The 24,225-nt window shown below is 37.7% G+C and overlaps 1 protein-coding gene across 1 annotated transcript in view; it reads left to right on the top strand.

Moving 5' to 3' along the window:
* zeb1b (zinc finger E-box binding homeobox 1b) overlaps positions 1-21,346 on the top strand; it is a 171,318-nt gene extending 149,972 nt beyond the window's left edge. The window contains exons 6-8 of the mRNA XM_061965941.2: positions 110-1,812; positions 11,445-11,607; positions 19,833-21,346. Coding sequence (XP_061821925.1) covers positions 110-1,812; positions 11,445-11,607; positions 19,833-20,257 — 2,291 coding nt within the window. The 3' untranslated portion in view covers positions 20,258-21,346. The remainder of the gene's footprint in view (positions 1-109; positions 1,813-11,444; positions 11,608-19,832) is intronic.
* Positions 21,347-24,225: the final 2,879 nt, after the last annotated feature.

Below are 24,225 nucleotides of genomic sequence, written 5' to 3' on the forward strand. Positions count from 1 at the left end.
GGAACTTTCTAAAAAAGCAGCCGCAAATTTTGCCATTTTCGGCCGCAGCAAAGACAAGCAACGCGACTGTGTGATAATAATCCTATTTTCAACTCCTTTGTCCGTGCAGGAGAGAAACCCTACGAGTGCTCCAACTGCAAGAAGCGCTTCTCCCACTCGGGCTCGTACAGCTCGCACATCAGCAGCAAGAAATGCATCAGTCTCATCTCGGTTAACAGCCGGCAACGTCTGAGCAGCAGCAAGACCCAGGCCCAGGGCCCGGCCGCCATCCTTCCCACTTCGCCGGCCGCCCTCCGCGCCCAAATTCGCGAGAAGCTGGAGCACAGCAAGCCCCTCCAGGAGCAGCTGCCCCTCAACCAGATCAAGAGCGAGCCGCTGGACTACGAATACAAACCGACCCTGGTCGGGATGAATGCCGGGATGTACAACGGTGGGGCTGCGACTCCTCTGCAGGGCACCGTGCAGGCCGTGGTCCTCCCCACCGTGGGGCTGATGTCGCCCATCAGCATCAACATAGCCGACCTGCAGAACGCCCTCAAAGTGGCCGTGGACGGCAACGTGATTCGCCAGGTCCTGGAAAGCAGCGGCAAAGGCCAGGGTCATGCCAACTTGGGGTTAACCACTGGAAGCATCCACCCGTCCCAGCAGCAGCTCATCTCAGCCATCAGCTTGCCCATTGTGGGTCAGGACGGAAATGCAAAAATCATCATCAACTACAACCTGGACCCCAACCAGGGACAGATCATGGCGCAGAACATTAAGAAGGAGTCAGAGCCATTCTCAACCGCTCAGCCAACCACTGAGTCGTTGAAGTTTCAGAAACTCCCTGAGGATCTGACCATCAGGGGCGCGAGGGTAACTGAGATGAAAGAAGAGGATCAAACCACTAAGACTTGTCTCCTGTGTGAGAACTGTCCCGCCGGGCTGGAACCCCTGCATGCCCTCAAACACTGCAAGAAAGACGCTCTCAGGCTGAACGGAGAGGCTGCCGTTACTGCGCTACTGTCACAGGGGGGCTTTTGCAACCAGCCCAAGAACATCCTGTCCCTGCTGAAGGCCTACTTTGCCTTAAACAGAGAGCCCACCAAGGACGAGATGGACAAAATCTCGGACTCTGTCAACCTCCCAATCCATGTGGTCAAAAGGTGGTTTGACAAAATGCAGCAGGGTCAAATATCACTCGGTGCCCCGACGCCTCCTTCAGAGGAAGACGATGCCTATGATTCCAGCAGTGTGGTATCTCTGGTCCAGGGGAAAGGTGTGGCCTCCATGAGTCCTTCTGAGCCTCACGACAGTCCGACAGAAGCAACCCCGGCTGAGCTAAACGGCGCCCACAGCTCTCCAGTCTCTCCCTCACCACTAACCCTGAGAGACGACGTTCTCCTTAAAGACCAGGCCCCTCAGAGCACTGATGCACCCCTAGACCTGTCGCTGCCAAAGCCCGACAAAGAGGAAACGGAGACTGTTCAAACCTGCAATCACCTCTCACTTTCCTCTGTACGCACCATTCAGGAGGAACCTCTGAACTTAACTTGCACAAAGAAAGACGCCTCGCCACTCTCACCCTTGGGCTCCGGCCCCGTCGCACTGTACACCAGCCCGCCAAGTGCCAACCCCCTCAATATTGTAACCACTCAACTTCCCACGCTGGTGGCTATTGCCGACCAGAGCCGTATGCAATGTCTAAGGGCCCTGACCACCACCAACAAACAGACTATCCTCATCCCTCAGCTGGCTTACACCTATACCACTACCGCTACCAGTCCTGCTGGGACCCTGACAGAAAAGACCATCCACCTCAACGGGATCAAGGTTAGTCACATCTTCACGTATTTACCTTGGGAGAACACAATGTAACAAAGTGCTGCGGTCCGGTTTACTAAACCTGATCTGGGTTAGTTCGGTTGACAGAAAGTCTACAGGAAAGAAATGCAAAACGGATTGAAGTATCGGTCTGAATTCAAAGATTGTTGTTCTTACTCCAGATCAGGTTTACTAAACCAGATCTGAGTTGGTTTGGTTGACAGAAAGACTACAGGACAGACACGCAAAACAGACTGAAGGATCGGTCTGAATTCAAAGATTGTTGTTCTTACTCCAGATCAGGTTTACTAAACCAGATCTGAGTTGGTTTGGTTGACAGAAAGACTACAGGAAAGACACGCAAAACAGATTGAAGGATCGGTCTGAATTCAAAGATTGTTGTTCTTATTCCAGATCAGGTTTACTAAACCAGATCTGAGTTGGTTTGGTTGACAGAAAGACTACAGGACAGACACGCAAAACAGACTGAAGGATCGGTCTGAATTCAAAGATTGTTGTTCTTATTCCAGATCAGGTTTACTCAGTGGTGTGCTGTCAGGGCCAGCAAGACCTTCTCTGCTGGCCTAACATAACCAGAAATCAAGATCATAATTAAAGATAGAAGTAATTTTTAATTGACTTTCCCTAAATATCAAAGTATTCATATTCTCTTCATGCTCCTTCCAGTGCTGTTCATTTTAGTGTTTATCCAATCAGAATTCAGCTAGCTTCTGTTGCCATGCTGTACCAAATCTGCCTCGAGAATCAAGAATATCTGGGCACTGTTAAGTGAACGGGCACATACAGTTGATAGATAATTGCCATAGCCAATGAGGAGTTGTTGACAGTAGCCCATCGAAGTAGCCTTTTGTTAAACGTGACCGTGATTGGATACTCACTTGTCATCCCCAAGTGAGTATCCAATCACAAGTGTAGATTTGCAAATGCAGGAAGTGTCACCGGAGCCATACCCGGCGAGCAGATAAATCTCACCTTTGTAACCCACAAAGAAGGAGAGCAAAACGTTGATTAGGAGGCAGATATATATTTGCAAGGCTATTTTCAAGAAGGATATTTAAAGAGAAACGAGATCTCTCGAGACTTCGGAAGCTGTGGTTTGCCCGCCACTTTCACTCCAATCAAGGCCTAGGTGGGAAAACACACAGCCCGCCACTGGGTTTACTAAACCTGATCTGGGTTGGCTCGGTTGGCAGAAAGACTACAGGAAAGAAACGCAAAAACGGATTGAAGGATCGGTCTGAATTCAAAGATTGTTGTTGTTATTCCAGATCAGGTTTACTAAACCACACCTGGGTTGGTTCGGTTGGCAGAAAGACTACATACAGATCAGGTTGGCAGAAAGACTACAGGAAAGAAACGCAAAACAGATTGAAGGATCGGTCTGAATTCAAAGATTGTTGTTGTTGTTCCAGATCAGGTTTACTAAACCACACCTGGGTTGGTTCGGCTGGCAGAAAGACTACAGGAAAGAAACGCAAAACAGATTGAAGGATCGGTCTGAATTCAAAGATTGTTGTTGTTGTTCCAGATCAGGTTTACTAAACCACACCTGGGTTGGTTCAGTTGGCAGAAAGACTACAGGAAAGAAACGCAAAAACGGATTGAAGGATCGGTCTGAATTCAAAGATTGTTGTTGTTATTCCAGATCAGGTTTACTAAACCACACCTGGGTTGGTTCGGTTGGCAGAAAGACTACATACAGATCAGGTTGGCAGAAAGACTACAGGAAAGAAACGCAAAACAGATTGAAGGATCGGTCTGAATTCAAAGATTGTTGTTGTTGTTCCAGATCAGGTTTACTAAACCACACCTGGGTTGGTTCGGCTGGCAGAAAGACTACAGGAAAGAAACGCAAAACAGATTGAAGGATCGGTCTGAATTCAAAGATTGTTGTTGTTGTTCCAGATCAGGTTTACTAAACCACACCTGGGTTGGTTCAGTTGGCAGAAAGACTACAGGAAAGAAACGCAAAAACGGATTGAAGGATCGGTCTGAATTCAAAGATTGTTGTTGTTATTCCAGATCAGGTTTACTAAACCACACCTGGGTTGGTTCGGTTGGCAGAAAGACTACATACAGATCAGGTTGGCAGAAAGAAGTAGTAATACTGTTGTTAGAAGTAGTAGTAATACTGTAGTTAGTAGTAGTAATACTGTTGTTAGTAGTAGTAATACTGTTGTTAGTAGTAGTAATACTGTTAGTAGTAGTAATACTGTTGTTAGTAGTAGTAATATTGTTAGTAGTAGTCATACTGTTGTTAGTAGTAGTAATTCTGTTAGTAGTAGTCATACTGTTGTTAGTAGTAGTAATACTGTTGTTAGTAGTAGTAATACTGTTGTTGGAAGTAGTAATACTGTTGTTAGGAGTAGTAATACTGTTGTTAGGAGTAGTAGTAATACTGTTGTTAGTAGTAGTAATACTGTTGTTAGTAGTAGTAATACTGTTAGTAGTAGTCATACTGTTGTTAGTAGTAGTAATACTGTTAGTAGTAGTAATACTGTTGTTAGTAGTAGTAATACTGTTGTTAGTAGTAGTCATACTGTTGTTAGTAGTAGTAATACTGTTAGTAGTAGTCATACTGTTGTTAGTAGTAGTAATACTGTTGTTAGTAGTAGTAATACTGTTGTTAGAAGTAGTAATACTGGTGTTAGCAGTAGTAATACCGTTGTTAGTAGTAGTAATACTGTTGTTAGTAGTAGTAATACTGTTAGTAGTAGTCATACTGTTGTTAGTAGTAGTAATACTGTTGTTAGTAGTAGTAATACTGTTGTTAGAAGTAGTAATACTGGTGTTAGCAGTAGTAATACCGTTGTTAGTAGTAGTAATACTGTTGTTCGTAGTAGTAATACTGTTGTTAGAAGTAGTAATACTGTTGTTAGTAGTAATACTGTTGTTAGTCGTGGTAATACTGTTGTTAGGAGTAGTAATACTGTTGTTAGAAGTAGTAGTAATACTGTTGTTAGAAGTAGTAGTAATACTGTTGTTAGTAGTAGTAATACTGTTGTTAGAAGTAGTAATACTGTTGTTAGGAGTAGTAATACTGTTGTTAGGAGTAGTAATACTATTGTTAGGAGTAGTAATACTGTTGTTAGGAGTAGTAATACTGTTGTTAGGAGTAGTATTACTGTTGTTAGTAGTAGTCATACTGTTGTTAGTAGTAATACTGTTGTTAGTAGTAGTAATACTGTTGTTAGGAGTAGTAATACTGTTGTTAGGAGTAGTCATACTGTTGTTAGTAGTAATACTGTTGTTAGTAGTAGTAATACTGTTGTTAGTAGTAGTAATACTGTTGTTAGTAGTAATAATACTGTTGTTAGTAGTAGTAATACTGTTGTTAGTAGTAGTAATACTGTTGTTAGTAGTAGTAATACTGTTGTTAGTAGTAGTAATACTGTTGTTAGAAGTAGTAATACTGTTGTTAGAAGTAGTAATACTGCTGTTAGGAGTAGTAATACTGTTGTTAGTAGTAGTAATACTGTTGTTATTAGTAGTAATACTGTTAGTAGTAGTAATACTGTTGTTAGTAGTAGTAATACTGTTGTTCGTGGTAGTAATACTGTTGTTAGTAGTACTAATACTGTTGTTATAAGTAGTAGTACTGTTGTTAGTAGTAGTAATACTGTTGTTAGTAGTAGTAATACTGTTGTTAGTAGTAGTAATACTGTTGTTAGAAGTAGTAGTAATACTGTTGTTAGTAGTAGTAATACTGTTGTTAGTAGTAGTAATACTGTTGTTAGTAGTAGTAATACTGTTGTTAGTAGTAGTAATACTGTTGTTAGAAGTAGTAATACTGTTGTTAGAAGTAGTAATACTGTTGTTAGAAGTAGTAATACTGTTGTTAGAAGTAGTAATACTGTTGTTAGGAGTAGTAATACTGTTATTAGTAGTAGTAATACTGTTGTAAGTAGTAGTAATACTGTTGGTAGTAGTATTAATACTGTTGTTAGTAGTAGTAATACTGTTGTAAGTAGTAGTAGTAATACTGTTGTTAGTAGTATTAATACTGTTGTTAGTAGTATTAATACTGTTGTTAATAGTAGTAATACTGTTGTTAGTAGTAGTAATACTAGGAGTTGTGTATTATCAGTTCAATTCTTCCTATTTTGGACTTGACTACTATAAAAGCAGCGGTGGTTGTGACAGACAAGCCAGCGGATGACAGGTGTCACTCACTCCAACACAAACGTTGTTTCCCCTTTTGAGTGTGCATTACGGTAAATGCAATGTGGGTTCCTTCCAGCGGGTCAGACTTGAGCCTTTTCAACCACTTCCTGATTTGTGTCGATGGACTTGTTGAAGATGGCTGGAACATGACAACATGACAACATGACAACATGACAACATGACAACATGACAACATGACAACATGACACCATGACACCATGACAACATGACACCATGACAACATGACACCATGACACCATGACACCATGACACCATGACACCATGACAACATGACAACATGACAACATGACAACATGACAACATGACAACATGACACCATGACACCATGACACCATGACACCATGACACCATGACAACATGACACCATGACACCATGACACCATGACACCATGACAACATGACAACATGACAACATGACAACATGACAACATGACACCATGACAACATGACACCATGACACCATGACAACATGACAACATGACAACATGACAACATGACACCATGACACCATGACACCATGACAACATGACAACATGACAACATGACACCATGACACCATGACAACATGACAACATGACACCATGACACCATGACAACATGACACCATGACAACATGACAACATGACAACATGACAACATGACAACATGACAACATGACAACATGACAACATGACAACATGACACCGCCTCCAATGGCATGGCTGATATCTAGAAATGTATAAAGAAAGAAATAATGAGCTTGATGATGTCTATTCATTGAACACAGACTTTAATGGTCCGCATGATGGATGGAGATCTTCCACAATGCGCCACTTTACTGCAGAAGCTCTTTATTGATTTGATGGAAGCCTTTTTATACGCCTGCTTCCTTGATTTACTCCACCGCAGGGTGGGGAATTGATCCCGTGCCAGCTCCAACGCAGTCAGCAACTACATTAGCAGTGGCCCTGGACCACTACAGACTTAAAAGCTGCAACCACAGCATTCCACAAGGAAAGAACATTTTCCATATATAAGGAATTACTTATTTACACGCTAGGATTCTGTAAATGTTTACTTACCCGCTTTGTTTCCACACGGTGTCTGCGACAGGGCAGTAAAACGGCTGATCAGACAAAACACAAGTCATTGTCCTGTACCCACTAGCTGCGCAAGCTAAACAGACTCAGTAACTCCACGCTGACGTTTTGGTGAATTTACTGAGGAATTTGTGAAACCGAAACAATACAAAAAGAATGGCATTGTAAGTTAATAATACTAACACAGACAGTCGTAGTAGCTAATGCTAACGGCGCTAGCTTCATTACATTACAATATCCATCCATCCAGCCCAGACTTCCCTCTCCCCAGCCACTTCGTCCAGCTCTTCCTGTGGGACCCCGAGGCGTTCCCAGGCCAGCCGGGAGACATAGTCTTCCCAACGTGTCCTGGGTCTTCCCCGCGGCCTCCTACCGGTGGGACGTGCCCTAAACACCTCCCTAGGGAGGCGTTCGGGTGGCATCCTGACCAGATGCCCGAACCACCTCATCTGGCTCCTCTCCATGTGGAGGAGCAGCGGCTTTACTTTGAGCTCCCCCCGGATGGCAGAGCTTCTCACCCTATCTCTAAGGGAGAGCCCCGCCACCCGGCGGAGGAAACTCATTTCGGCCGCTTGTACCCGTGATCTTGTCCTTTCGGTCATAACCCAAAGCTCATGACCATAGGTGAGGATGGGAACGTAGATCGACCGGTAAATTGAGAGCTTTGCCTTCCGGCTCAGCTCCTTCTTCACCACAACGGATCGATACAGCGTCCGCATTACTGAAGACGCCGCACCGATCCGCCTGTCGATCTCACGATCCACTCTTCCCCCACTCGTGAACAAGACTCCGAGGTACTTGAACTCCTCCACTTGGGGCAAGATCTCCTCCCCAACCCGGAGATGGCACTCCACCCTTTTCCGGGCGAGAACCATGGACTCGGACTTGGAGGTGCTGATTCTCATCCCAGTCGCTTCACACTCAGCTGCGAACCGATCCAGTGAGAGCTGAAGATCCTGGCCAGATGAAGCCATCAGGACCACATCATCTGCAAAAAGCAGAGACCTAATCCTGCAGCCACCAAACCGGATCCCCTCAACGCCTTGACTGCGCCTAGAAATTCTGTCCATAAAAGTTATGAACAGAATGGGTGACAAAGGGCAGCCTTGGCGGAGTCCAACCCTCACTGGAAACGTGTCCGACTTACTACCGGCAATGCGGACCAAGCTCTGGCACTGATCATACAGGGAGCGGACTGCCACAATCAGACAGTCCGATACCCCGTACTCTCTGAGCACTCCCCACAGGACTTCCCGAGGGACACGGTCAAATGCCTTCTCCAAGTCCACAAAACACATGTAGACTGGTTGGGCAAACTCCCATGCACCCTCAAGGACCCTGCCGAGAGTATAGAGCTGGTCCACAGTTCCACGACCAGGACGAAAACCACACTGTTCCTCCTGAATCCGAGGTTGGACTATCCGGCGTAGCCTCCTCTCCAGTACACCTGAATAGACCTTAACGGGAAGGCTGAGGAGTGTGATCCCACGATAGTTAGAACACTTCTTAAAGAGAGGAACCACCACCCCGGTCTGCCAATCCAGAGGTACCGCCCCCGATGTCCACGCGATGCTGCAGAGTCTTGTCAACCAAGACAGCCCCACAGCATCCAGAGCCTTAAGGAACTCCGGGCGGATCTCATCCACCCCCGGGGCCTTGCCACCGAGGAGCTTTTTAACTACCTCAGCAACCTCAGCCCCAGAAATAGGAGAGCCCACCACAGACTCACCAGGCACTGCTTCCTCATAGGAAGACGTGTTGGTGGGATTGAGGAGGTCTTCGAAGTATTCCCTCCACCGATCCACAACATCCGCAGTCGAGGTCAGCAGAGCACCATCCTCGCCATACACGGTGTTGATAGTGCACTGCTTCCCTTTCCTGAGGCGGCGGATGGTGGTCCAGAATTGCTTCGAAGCCGTCCGCCGTCGTTTTCCATGGCTTCCCCGAACTCCTCCCATGTCCGAGTTTTTGCCTCTGCGACCGCTGAAGCCGCACACCGCTTGGCCTGTCGGTACGTGTCCGCTGCCTCACACATTACAATAGCAGGTACAAATATGCATGAAAACACTATCCTATAGACATCACACATGGGACGCTTTAGTGTGTAAGAATTGTTTTAGTTATATTGCAAAACTGTTAGAATCCATGCGACTTCCGGTTCAAGGCATTAAAACCAGAAGTATATTTTCAACCCGCATTACTTGCAGTGAGCAAACTTGTCCAAAAGATGGCACAGTAACACTAAGAATGCCATGCCTGAAGTAGTAGTAATACTGTTGTTAGAAGTAGTAATACTGTTGTTAGTAGTAGTAATACTGTTGTTAATAGTAGTAATACTGTTGTTAGTAGTAGTAATACTGTTGTTAGAAGTAGTAATACTGTTGTTAATAGTAGTAATACTGTTGTTAGGAGTAGTAATACTGTTGTTAGTAGTAGTAATACTGTTGTTAGAAGTAGTAATACTGTTGTTAGAAGTAGTAATACTGTTGTTAGAAGTAGTAATACTGTTGTTAGTCGTAGTAATACTGTTATTAGTAGTAGTAATACTGTTGTTAGGAGTAGTAATACTGTTGTTAGAAGTAGTAGTAATACTGTTGTTAAAAGAAGTAGTAATACTGTTGTTAGTAGTAGTAATACTGTTGTTAGTAGTAGTAATACTGTTGTTAGAAGTAGTAATACTGTTGTTAGTAGTAGTAATACTGTTGTTAGAAGTAGTAATACTGTTGTTATAAGTAGTAATACTGTTGTTACAAGTAGTAGTAATACTGTTGTTAGAAGTAGTAGTAATACTGTTGTTAGTAGTAGTAATACTGTTGTTAGAAGTAGTAGTAATACTGTTGTTAGTAGTAGTAATACTGTTGTTAGAAGTAGTAATACTGTTGTTAGTAGTAGTAATACTGTTGTTAATAGTAGTAATACTGTTGTTAGTAGTAGTAATACTGTTGTTATGAGTAGTAATACTGTTGTTAGGAGTAGTAATACTGTTGTTAGTAGTAGTAATACTGTTGTTAGTAGTAGTAATACTGTTGTTAGTAGTAGTAATACTGTTATAAGTAGTAGTAATACTGTTGTTAGAAGTAGTAGTAATACTGTTGTTAGAAGTAGTAGTAATACTGTTGCTAGAAGTAGTAGTAATACTGTTGTTAGAAGTAGTAATAATACTGTTGTTAGAAGTAGTAGTAATACTGTTGTTAGAAGTAGTAGTAATACTGTTGTTAGAAGAAGTAGTAATACTGTTGTTAGTAGTAGTAATACTGTTGTTAGTAGTAGTAATACTGTTGTTAGAAGTAGTAGTAATACTGTTGTTAGAAGTAGTAATACTGTTGTTAGTAGTAGTAATACTGTTGTTAGTAGTAGTAATACTGTTGTTAGTAGTAGTAATACTGTTGTTAGAAGTAGTAGTAATACTGTTGTTAAAAGAAGTAGTAATACTGTTGTTAGAAGTAGTAATACTGTTGTTAGTAGTAGTAATACTGTTGTTAGAAGTAGTAGTAATACTGTTGTTAGAAGTAGTAGTAATACTGTTGTTAAAAGAAGTAGTAATACTGTTGTTAGTAGTAGTAGTAATACTGTTGTTAGTAGTAGTAATACTGCACTGGACCACTATAGAATGCAGCAACCCGCATTACTTGCAGTGAGCAAACTCGTCCAAAAGATGGCGCAATAGCACAAAGAATGCCATACCTACTCAGTGGCCTAGTGGTTAGAGTGTCCGCCCTGAGATGGGTAGGTTGTGAGTTCAAAACCCCGGCCGAGTCATACCAAAGACTATAAAAATGGGAGCCGTTACCTCCCTGCTTGGCGCTCAGCATCAAGGCTTGGAATTTGGGGGTTAAATCACCAAAAAATTATTCCCGGGCGCGGCCACCGCTGCTGCTCACTGCTCCCCTCACCATCAAGGGTGATGGGTCGAATGCAGAGGATAATTTCGCAAATATGCATGGAAACACTCCTACTGACATCACACATGGGACACTTTAATAAGTAAGAATTGTTTTAGTTATATTGCAAAACTGTTTGTGGTGATGAGTGAAGAATCCATTCGACTTCCGGTCCGAGGCATTAAAACAGGAAGTATATTTTCAACCCGCATTACTTGCAGTAACACAAAGAATAAGACACCATTTCAGTCCGCTGCTGAGGTTTAATGCAAACTATTGAACATTATAGCCATGAGCAAGGAAAATCCATAAATCAGCCGCACCGTTTCATAAGCCGCATGGTTCAAAGTGTAGGCAAAAAGTAACATCTTCTGGTCCAGAATTTACGGTGACTATTTCCCCCCTTTTTCTGACTCCATTTAAAAAAAAAAAAAAATCCCGGTGGAGTCATTTTGTGCTTTTCCCGCCACGTCAGGAGGAGAAGCAGGACACCAGCTCGGAGGGCATGGAGGACTCGGACTCGGGTCCTCTGAGGAAGAAGATGAAGAAGACGGAGAGCGGCATGTACGCCTGTGACCTGTGTGACAAGATCTTCCAGAAGAGCAGCTCGCTGCTCAGACACAAATACGAGCACACAGGTACGCAGCGTTAGTTTATTCAGCAGGAACGACTCAACTCCCCAACTGCTCCTCCCATTTTTATCACTGAGAGCCGAGTGCAGGTCCGCCCTCTGAGAGGATAAATACCTTCTTCTTCACCTCAAATAGTTGGCCAGCACACGTTGCCTCTTCAAGAACTGAGCTGGGCTGAGGCAACACTAACCTCCTCTGCTTGGATCTCACTCAAAAACAAAACAAAAACAAACTTTTTAACTAGAATAAATGTAATATTTGTTTATTAATTATTATAATTAATATATTTATTATCACACATTTTCCATATATAAGGAATGACTTATTTACACGCTAGGATTCTGTAAATGTTTATGTACCCGCTTTGTTTCCAAACGGTGTCTGTGACAGGGCAGTAAAACGGCTGATCAGACAAAACACAAGTCATGGTCATGTACCCACTAGCTCTCCAACCAGCTAAACAGACTCAATAACTCCACGCTGATGTTTTGGTGAATTTACTGAGGAATTTGTGAAACCGAAACAATACAAAAAGAACGGCATTGTAAGTTAATAATACTAACACAGACAGTCGTAGTAGCTAATGCTAACGGCGCTAGCTTCATTGCATTACAATAGCAGGTACAAATATGCATGCAAACACTATCCTATAGACATCACACATGGGACGCTTTAGTGAGTAAGAATTGTTTTAGTTATATTGCAAAACTGTTAGAATCCATGCGACTTCCGGTTCAAGGCATTAAAACCGGAAGTATATTTTCAACCCGCATTACTTGCAGTGAGCAAACTTGTCCAAAAGATGGCGCAGTAGCACAAAGAATGCCATGCCTGAAGTAGTAGTAATACTGTTGTTAGTAGTAGTAATACTGTTGTTAGAAGTAGTAATACTGTTGTTAATAGTAGTAATACTGTTGTTAGTAGTAATACTGTTGTTAGTAGTAGTAATACTGTTGTTAGTAGTAGTAATACTGTTGTTAGTAGTAGTAATACTGTTGTTAATAGTAGTAATACTGTTGTTAGTAGTAATACTGTTGTTAGTAGTAGTAATACTGTTGTTAGTAGTAGTAATACTGTTGTTAGTAGTAGTCATACTGTTGTTAGTAGTAGTAATACTGTTGTTAGTAGTAGTAATACTGTTGTTAGTAGTAGTAATACTGTTGTTAGGAGTAGTAATACTGTTGTTAGAAGTAGTAGTAATACTGTTGTTAGTAGTAGTAATACTGTTGTTAGTAGTAGTAATACTGTTGTTAGGAGTAGTAATACTGTTGTTAGTAGTAGTAATACTGTTGTTAGTAGTAGTAATACTGTTGTTAGTAGTAGTAATACTGTTGTTAATAGTAGTAAAACTGTTGTTAGTAGTAGTTATACTGTTGTTATAAGTAGAAATACTGTTGTTAGTAGTAGTAATACTGTTGTTAGTAGTAGTAATACTGTTGTTAGAAGTAGTAGTAATACTGTTGTTAGTAGTAGTAATACTGTTGTTAGTAGTAGTAATACTGTTGTTAGTAGTAGTAATACTGTTGTAAGGAGTAGTAATACTGTTGTTAGTATTAGTAATACTGTTGTTAGTAGTAGTAATACTGTTGTTAGTAGTAGTAATACTGTTATTAGTAGTAGTAATACTGTTGTTAGGAGTAGTAATACTGTTGTTAGTAGTAGTAATACTGTTGTTAGTAGTAGTAATACTGTTGTTGGTAGTAGTAATACTGTTGTTAGGAGTAGTAATACTGTTGTTGTTAGTAGTAGTAATACTGTTGTTAGAAGTAGTAATACTGTTGTTAGAAGTAGTAGTAATACTGTTGTTAGTAGTAGTAATACTGTTGTTATAAGTAGTAATACTGTTGTTAATAGTAGTAATACTGTTGTTATAAGTAGTAATACTGTTGTTAATAGTAGTAATACTGTTGTTAGTAGTAGTAATACTGTTGTTAGGAGTAGTAATACTGTTGTTAGAAGTAGTAGTAATACTGTTGTTAGTAGTAATACTGTTGTTAGTAGTAGTAGTAATACTGTTGTTAGTAGTAGTAATACTGTTGTTAGAAGTAGTAATACTGTTGTTAGTAGTAGTAATACTGTTGTTAGTAGTAGTAATACTGTTGTTAGAAGTAGTAATACTGTTGTTAGTAGTAGTAATACTGTTGTTAGTAGTAATACTGTTGTTAGTAGTAGTAATACTGTTGTTAATAGTAGTAATACTGTTGTTAGTAGTAGTAGTAATACTGTTGTTAGTAGTAGTAATACTGTTGTTAGGAGTAGTAATACTGTTGTTAGAAGTAGTAATACTGTTGTTATAAGTAGTAATACTGTTGTTAATAGTAGTAATACTGTTGTTAGTAGTAGTAGTAATACTGTTGTTAGTAGTAGTAATACTGTTGTTAGTAGTAATACTGTTGTTAGTAGTAGTAATACTGTTGTTAGTAGTAGTAATACTGTTGTTAGTAGTAGTAATACTGTTGTTAGTAGTAGTAATACTGTTGTTAGTAGTAGTAATACTGTTGTTAGTAGTAGTAATACTGTTGTTAGAAGTAGTAATACTGTTGTTAGTAGTAGTAATACTGTTGTTAGTAGTAATACTGTTGTTAGTAGTAGTAATACTGTTGTTAATAGTAGTAATACTGTTGTTAGTAGTAGTAGTAATACTGTTGTTAGTAGTAGTAATACTGTTGTTAGGAGTAGTAATACTGTTGTTAGAAGTAGTAATACTGTTGTTATAAGTAGTAATACTGTTGTTAATAGTAGTAATACTGTTGTTAGTAGTAGTAGTAATACTGTTGTTAGTAGTAGTAATACTGTTGTTAGTAGTAATACTGTTGTTAGTAGTAGTAATACTGTTGTTAGTAGTAGTAATACTGTTGTTAGTAGTAGTAATACTGTTGTTAGTAGTAGTAATACTGTTGTTAGGAGTAGTAATACTGTTGTTAGTAGTAATACTGTTGTTAGTAGTAGTAATACTGTTGTTAGTAGTAGTAATACTGTTGTTAGAAGTAGTAATACTGTTGTTAGTAGTAGTAGTAATACTGTTGTTAGAAGTAGTAATACTGTTGTTAGTAGTAGTAATACTGTTGTTAGTAGTAATACTGTTGTTAGTAGTAGTAGTAGTAATACTGTTGTTAGTAGTAGTAATACTGTTGTTAGAAGTAGTAATACTGTTGTTAGTAGTAGTAATACTGTTAGTAGTAGTAATACTGTTGTTAGAAGTAGTAATACTGTTGTTAGTAGTAGTAATACTGTTGTTAGTAGTAGTAATACTGTTGTTAGTAGTAGTAATACTGTTGTTAGGAGTAGTAATACTGTTGTTAGTAGTAATACTGTTGTTAGTAGTAGTAATACTGTTGTTAGTAGTAATACTGTTGTTAGAAGTAGTAATACTGTTGTTAATAGTAGTAAAACTGTTGTTAGTAGTAGTAATACTGTTGTTAGGAGTAGTAAAACTGTTGTTAGTAGTAATACTGTTGTTAGTAGTAGTAATACTGTTGTTAGGGGCAGTTGCAAATACAAGAAAGTGTCTTTTTTGGTTTTTGTTGCGCCCTAAAAAGTGTGCATACTGTAAGTATGAACATTTTTTTACGCACTAGCATCTTAGTTGTAGTTTTTTAACAAATTTGAAATGGCCATGTAAAATCGCTAATGCTAATCGATAGCATGTCAATAGCAAAGACGTATATTAGCATCAAGCTAAGTTAAAGCCTTACCTAACTTACATCGGAGCATTTTTTGAGTCGCATACTTTGCGAGCGGTGAAAATTGCAACATTACCTAGACCGGAGGTGTGTACATACCAAAGCCCGCGGGTCAAATGCGGCCCGCCAGCATCTTTAATTTGGCGCGCGAGACCATGGCACGGGTTGAGTTTCAGTTAGCAACCAGGCCATCTAGTTGACAATTTAGGAAACTCAGGTCAGTGACCATGATGTTTATTTCCTTAATATCAAAAGCACAGCATTTACTTCTAGGACCCATGTTTGTTTTAATACTATTTGCATGATGGCCGCCATAAATCAGTCGCAGGGTTCAAAGCGTAGGGAAAAAAAGCAGGTACAAATATGCATGAAAACACTCCTACACACGTCACACATGGGACACTTTAGTAAGTAAGAATAGTTTGTTATATTGTAAAACTTACACAGGTCACTTGGAGTGACGGATGAAGAATCCATACGGGTAGAAACGCTATGGACGAATAGAAGACGGAACGTCACTTCTACTTCCGGTTGAAAGCCCGAAATAGACGGACATTTATTAACCTAGCAGCACCTGCAGTGAGCGCCATAGCACAAACAATGACACACCTTTTCAGTCTATTTGTTTGTTTTAATACTATTTGCATGATGGCCGCCATAAATCACTCGCAGGGTTCAAAGCGTAGGGAAAAAAAAGCTTGTACAAATATGCATGAAAACACTCCTACACACGTCACACATGGGACACTTTAGTAAGTAAGAATAGTTTTAGTTATATTGTAAAACTTACACAGGTCACTTGGAGTGACGAATGAAGAATCCATACGGGTAGAAACGCTATGGACGAATAGTAATACTGTTGTTAGGAGTAGTAATACTGTTGTTAGAAGTAGTAATACTGTTGTTAGAAGTAGTAATACTGTTGTTAGTAGTAGTAATACTGTTGTTAGTAGTAGTAATACTGTTGTTAGGAGTAGTAATACTGTTGTTAGGAGTAGTAATACTGTTGTTAGTAGTAGTAATACTGTTTTTAGTAGTAGTAATACTGTTGTTAGGAGTAGTAATACTGTTGTTAGTAGTAGTAATACTGTTGTTAGTAGTAATACTGTTGTTAGTAGTAGTAATACTGTTATTAGAAGTAGTAATACTGTTGTTAGTAGTAGTAATACTGTTGTTAGGAGTAGTAATACTGTTGTTAGAAGTAGTAGTAGTAATACTGTTGTTGTTAGTAGTAGTAATACTGTTGTTAGGAGTAGTAATACTGTTGTTAGTAGTAGTAATACTGTTATTAGTAGTAGTAATACTGTTGTTAGGAGTAGTAATACTGTTGTTAGTAGTAGTAATACTGTTGTTAGTAGTAATACTGTTGTTAGTAGTAGTAATACTGTTGTTAGGAGTAGTAATACCGTTGTTAGTAGTAGTAATACTGTTGTTAGTAGTAGTAATACTGTTATTAGAAGTAGTAATACTGTTGTTAGTAGTAGTAATACTGTTGTTAGGAGTAGTAATACTGTTGTTAGAAGTAGTAGTAATACTGTTGTTGTTAGTAGTAGTAATACTGTTGTTAGAAGTAGTAATACTGTTGTTAGTAGTAGTAATACTGTTGTTAGGAGTAGTAATACTGTTGTTAGAAGTAGTAATACTGTTGTTAGTAGTAGTAATACTGTTGTTAGAAGTAGTAATACTGTTGTTAGTAGTAGTAATACTGTTGTTAGTAGTAGTAATACTGTTGTTAATAGTAGTAATACTGTTGTTAGTAGTAGTAATACTGTTGTTAGGGGCAGTTGCAAATACAAGAAAGTGTCTTTTTTGGTTTTTGTTGCGCCCTAAAAAGTGTGCATACTGTAAGTATGAACATTTTTTTACGCACTAGCATCTTAGTTGTAGTTTTTTAACAAATTTGAAATGGCCATGTAAAATCGCTAATGCTAATCGATAGCATGTCAACAGCAAAGACGTATATCAGCATCAAGCTAGCGTATATCAGGAAAGTTAAAGCCTTACCTAACTTACATCGGAGCATTTTTTTGAGTCGCATACTTTGCGAGCGGTGAAAATTGCAACATTACCTAGACCAGAGGTGTGTACCCGCCAGCATCTTTAATTTAGTGCTTGAGACCATGGCACGAGTTGAGTTTCAGTTAGCAACCTGGCCATCTAGTTGACAATTTAGGAAACTCAGGTCAGTGACCATGATGTTTATTTCCTTGATATCAAAAGCACAGCATTTACTTCTAGGACCCATGTTTTTTTTAATACTATTCGCATTATGGCCGCCATAAATCAGTCGCAGGGTTCAAAGCGTAGGGAAAAAAAGCAGGTACAAATATGCATGAAAACACTCCTACACACGTCACACATGGGACACTTTAGTAAGTAAGAATAGTTTTAGTTATATTGTAAAACTTACACACGTCACTTGGAGTGACGAATGAAGAATCCATACGGGTAGAAACGCTATGGACGAATAGCAATACTGTTGTTAGGAGTAGTAATACTGTTGTTAGAAGTAGTAATACTGTTGTTAATAGTAGTAATACTGTTGTTAGTAGTAGTAATACTGTTGTTAGGAGTAGTAATACTGTTATTAGTAGTAGTAATACTGTTGTTAGGAGTAGTAATACTGTTGTTAGTAGTAGTAATACTGTTGTTAGTAGTAATACTGTTGTTAGTAGTAGTAATACTGTTATTAGAAGTAGTAATACTGTTGTTAGTAGTAGTAATACTGTTGTTAGGAGTAGTAATACTGTTGTTAGAAGTAGTAGTAATACTGTTGTTATTAGTAGTAGTAATACTGTTATTAGGAGTAGTAATACTGTTGTTAGTAGTAGTAATACTGTTATTAGTAGTAGTAATACTGTTGTTAGGAGTAGTAATACTGTTGTTAGTAGTAGTAATACTGTTGTTAGTAGTAGTAATACTGTTGTTAGTAGTAGTAATACTGTTGTTAGGAGTAGTAATACTGTTGTTAGTAGTAGTAATACTGTTGTTAGTAGTAGTAATACTGTTATTAGAAGTAGTAATACTGTTGTTAGTAGTAGTAATACTGTTGTTAGAAGTAGTAATACTGTTGTTAATAGTAGTAATACTGTTGTTAGTAGTAGTAATACTGTTGTTAGGAGTAGTAATACTGTTATTAGTAGTAGTAATACTGTTGTTAGGAGTAGTAATACTGTTGTTAGTAGTAGTAATACTGTTGTTAGTAGTAATACTGTTGTTAGTAGTAGTAATACTGTTATTAGAAGTAGTAATACTGTTGTTAGTAGTAGTAATACTGTTGTTAGGAGTAGTAATACTGTTGTTAGAAGTAGTAGTAATACTGTTGTTATTAGTAGTAGTAATACTGTTATTAGGAGTAGTAATACTGTTGTTAGTAGTAGTAATACTGTTATTAGTAGTAGTAATACTGTTGTTAGGAGTAGTAATACTGTTGTTAGTAGTAGTAATACTGTTGTTAGTAGTAGTAATACTGTTGTTAGTAGTAGTAATACTGTTGTTAGGAGTAGTAATACTGTTGTTAGTAGTAGTAATACTGTTGTTAGTAGTAGTAATACTGTTATTAGAAGTAGTAATACTGTTGTTAGTAGTAGTAATACTGTTGTTAGGAGTAGTAATACTGTTGTTAGAAGTAGTAGTAATACTGTTGTTGTTAGTAGTAGTAATACTGTTGTTAGAAGTAGTAATACTGTTGTTAGAAGTAGTAGTAATACTGTTGTTAGTAGTAGTAATACTGTTGTTATAAGTAGTAATACTGTTGTTAATAGTAGTAATACTGTTGTTAGTAGTAGTAATACTGTTGTTAGGAGTAGTAATACTGTTGTTAGTAGTAGTAATACTGTTGTTAGAAGTAGTAATACTGTTGTTAGTAGTAGTAATACTGTTGTTAGTAGTAGTAATACTGTTATTAGTAGTAGTAATACTGTTGTTAGTAGTAGTAATACTGTTGTTAGTAGTAATACTGTTGTTAGTAGTAGTAATACTGTTGTTAGTAGTAGTAATACTGTTGTTAGTAGTAGTAATACTGTTGTTAGTAGTAGTAATACTGTTGTTAGTAGTAGTAATACTGTTGTTAGAAGTAGTAATACTGTTGTTAGCACAGCATTTACTTCTAGGACCCATGTTTTTTTTAATACTATTTGCATTATCGCCGCCATAAATCAGTCGCAGGGTTCAAAGCGTAGGGAAAAAAAGCTTGTACAAATATGCATGAAAACACTCCTACACACGTCACACATGGGACACTTTAGTAAGTAAGAATAGTTTTAGTTATATTGTAAAACTTACACACGTCACTTGGAGTGACGAATGAAGAATCCATACGGGTAGAAACGCTATGGACGAATAGAAGACGGAACGGTTTAAAGCTGTAAATGGACGGACTTTGTCCAAGAGATGGCGCCATAGCACAAACAATAACACACCTTTTCAGTCTATTTGCTTGCTTTATACTATTTGCACGGTGGCCGCAGTCGCAGGGTTCAAAGCGTAGGGAAAGAAAAAATCAGCGTCTTATAGATTGTACTAACAAATGGCGTTTTGTGTGCACAGGCAAGCGGCCGCACGAGTGCAGCATCTGCAGCAAGGCGTTCAAACACAAACACCACCTGATCGAACACATGCGCCTCCACTCGGGGGAGAAACCCTACCAGTGCGACAAGTGCGGCAAGCGCTTCTCCCACTCGGGCTCCTACTCGCAGCACATGAACCACCGCTACTCCTACTGCAAGAGGGAGTCCCCGGGCCAGGAGGAGGACACCCTGGGCGGGGCCCGGGACCCCGGCCTGGTCCCCTTCCAGGTGGACTCGGACGAGCGGGGGAGCAGCGCCAGGGAGGACGAGGAGAGCGAGGAGTTCGAGGAGGAGGAGGAGGAGGAGGAGGAGGAAGGTGCGGTCGGCATGAACGACATCCAGGTGGTGCAGGTGGAGGAGGAGGAGGCAGGAAGTAAGAGGGCAGGTGCAGAGGAAGGGGACTGAGAGAGAACTACTGTGTAGAAACCCAGGTGTGCCTGAAAATTACTTTTCTCAACATTTGTACAAATAATGAAGGAAGACTTTTTATCAGTGTTACTAATTCCACGCCTGGGAGATGTTTTTATGGCCAAAGTCAGTATTTGGTGGCAGGATGAAGTCTACCAGCTTCCATGCAGCTTTTCTACCCTCCAGTATTAATAGTCCTGTGCGGCGCCGGCCTTAGGGACAACTTAGAGACAACTCTTTGACGCTTTTACACACCTTTGACATTTTAGGACCCACGCTCATTCCCACATATTTCTACTTCACCACATAGTATTCGAAGTACTCTCCAGTCGGAAAGAGGAAGAGACCATACAGTGTTAGCTGCAGGATTCTCACAGGAATGAGGCCAAAGTACCTACTGTATTAGGACCACACTTGTTTTCTTGCTACTTTGGAGAAGTTCTCGGTGATATTTTTCTATGTTGTGAAAGTGTGAGGTACACAACAACACTGCCTGGAGTCTCGTCACCCAAACAGTGATCTATGTTTCAATGACAGAACCAGGAGTCATGGTTTCAGAGTACAGTACAGTCGTCCCTCGTTTATCACGGCTAATAATCCTACTTTCCACAAAGTATGAATGAATCAAATATTATATTGTTTATTTTGCCCATGTAAGACTTATTATTATCGCACCAAATATTATATATTTTTGAAGGTGACCGTGGTAAACAAGTTTGGACAAAGATGAATTATTATTTATGAATCAAATATTAGACGTTTTTGAGGTTGTAAACACATTTTGACAAAATACTTTATTATTTATAAATGAAATATTTGACATTTTTTAAGGTGAGCGTGGTAATAAACACATTCCAACAAAGTAGAATTATTGTTAATAAATATATATATTTTTAAAGCTGACCATGGTAAACAAGTTTCGACAAAGTAGAATTATTATTAATGAATGAAATATTAAGACATTTTTGAAGGTGACCGTGGTAAAGAAAAATTTGGCAAAGTAGATTATTATTAACAAATACATACATTTGAAGGTGACCGTGGTAAACACATTTCGACAAAGTAGAATTATTATTAATGAATTAAATATTAATGAATGAAATATTACAACATTTTTGAAGGTGACTGTGGTAAAGAAAAATTGGGCAAAGTAGATTATTATTAATAAATACATACATTTGAAGGTGACCGTGGTAAACAAATTTTAGCAAAATAGGATTCTTTATGATAAATTTTTTTTTTTTTAAGGTGACCGTGGTGAACAAATTTCGACAAAAGTATTATTATTAATGAATGAAAAATTAAGACATTTTTGAAGGTGACCGTGGTAAACACATTTCGACAAAGTAGAATTATTATTAATGAATGAAATATTAAGACATTTTTGAAGGTGACCGTGGTAAAGAAAAATTTGGCAAAGTAGATTATTATTAACAAATACATACATTTGAAGGTGACCGTGGTAAACACATTTTGACAAAGTAGAATTATTATTAATGAATTAAATATTAATTAATGAAATATTAAGACATTTTTGAAGGTGACTGTGGTAAAGAAAAATTGGGCAAAGTAGATTATTATTAATAAATACATACATTTGAAGGTGACCGTGGTAAACAAATTTCGACAAAGTAGGATTATTGTTAATAAATATATATATTTTTAAAGCTGACCATGGTAAACAAGTTTCGACAAAGTAGAATTATTATTAATGAATGAAATATTAAGACATTTTTGAAGGTGACCGTGGTAAAGAAAAATTTGGCAAAGTAGATTATTATTATTAACAAATACATACATTTGAAGGTGACCGTGGTAAACACATTTCGACAAAGTAGAATTATTATTAATGAATTAAATATTAATGAATGAAATATTAAGACATTTTTGAAGGTGACCGTGGTAAAGAAAAATTTGGCAAAGTAGATTATTATTAACAAATACATACATTTGAAGGTGACCGTGGTAAACACATTTCGACAAAGTAGAATTATTATTAATGAATGAAATATTAATGAATGAAATATTAAGACATTTTTTAAGGTGACCGTGGTAAAGAAAAATTTGGCAAAGTAGATTATTATTAACAAATACATACATTTGAAGGTGACCGTGGTAAACACATTTTGACAAAGTAGAATTATTATTAATGAATTAAATATTAATGAATGAAATATTAAGACATTTTTGAAGGTGACTGTGGTAAAGAAAAATTCGGCAAAGTAGATTATTATTAATAAATACATACATTTGAAGGTGACCGTGGTAAACACATTTCGACAAAGTAGAATTATTATTAATGAATTAAATATTAATGAATTAAATATTAAGACATTTTTGAAGGTGACCGTGGTAAAGAAAAATTGGGCAAAGTAGATTATTATTAACAAATACATACATTTGAAGGTGACCGTGGTAAACACATTTTGACAAAGTAGAATTATTATTAATGAATTAAATATTAATGAATGAAATATTAAGACATTTTTGAAGGTGACTATGGTAAAGAAAAATTTGGCAAAGTAGATTATTATTAACAAATACATACATTTGAAGGTGACCGTGGTAAACACATATCGACAAAGTAGAATTATTATTAATGAATTAAATATTAATGAATGAAATATTAAGACATTTTTGAAGGTGACTGTGGTAAAGAAAAATTTGGCAAAGTAGATTATTATTAATAAATACATACATTTGAAGGTGACCGTGGTAAACACATTTCGACAAAGTAGGATTATTGTTAATAAAAAAAATGTTTTTTAAAGCTGACCATGGTAAACAAGTTTCGACAAAGTAGAATTATTATTAATGAATTAAATATTAAGACATTTTTGAAGGTGACCGTGGTAAAGAAAAATTTGGCAAAGTAGATTATTATTAACAAATACATACATTTGAAGGTGACCGTGGTAAACACATTTCGACAAAGTAGAATTATTATTAATGAATGAAATATTAAGACATTTTTGAAGGTGACCGTGGTAAAGAAAAATTGGGCAAAGTAGATTATTATTAATAAATACATACATTTGAAGGTGACCGTGGTAAACACATTTCGACAAAGTAGAATTATTATTAATGAATTAAATATTAATGAATGAAATATTAAGACATTTTTGAAGGTGACCGTGGTAAAGAAAAATTTGGCAAAGTAGATTATTATTAACAAATACATACATTTGAAGGTGACCGTGGTAAACAAATTTCGACAAAGTAGGATTATTGTTAATAAATATATATATTTTTAAAGCTGACCATGGTAAACAAGTTTCGACAAAGTAGAATTATTATTAATGAATGAAATATTAAGACATTTTTGAAGGTGACTGTGGTAAAGAAAAATTGGGCAAAGTAGATTATTATTAACAAATACATACATTTGAAGGTGACCGTGGTAAACACATTTCGACAAAGTAGAATTATTATTAATGAATGAAATATTAATGAATGAAATATTAAGACATTTTTGAAGGTGACTGTGGTAAAGAAAAATTTGGCAAAGTAGATTATTATTAATAAATACATACATTTGTATGTATTTTCTATTAAGTAGAATTATTGTTAATAAATATATATATTTTTAAAGCTGACCATGGTAAACAAGTTTCGACAAAGTAGAATTATTATTAATGAATGAAATACTAAGACATTTTTTAAGGTGACCGTGGTAAAGAAAAATTGGGCAAAGTAGATTATTATTAACAAATACATACATTTGAAGGTGACCGTGGTAAACACATTTCGACAAAGTAGAATTATTATTAATGAATTAAATATTAATGAATGAAATATTAAGACATTTTTGAAGGTGACCGTGGTAAAGAAAAATTGGGCAAAGTAGATTATTATTAACAAATACATACATTTGAAGGTGACCGTGGTAAACACATTTCGACAAAGTAGAATTATTATTAATTAATGATATATTAATGAATGAAATATTAAGACATTTTTGAAGG

This window comes from Nerophis lumbriciformis, linkage group LG07 (assembly GCF_033978685.3).
Source record: "Nerophis lumbriciformis linkage group LG07, RoL_Nlum_v2.1, whole genome shotgun sequence".
NCBI lineage: Eukaryota > Metazoa > Chordata > Actinopteri > Syngnathiformes > Syngnathidae > Nerophis > Nerophis lumbriciformis.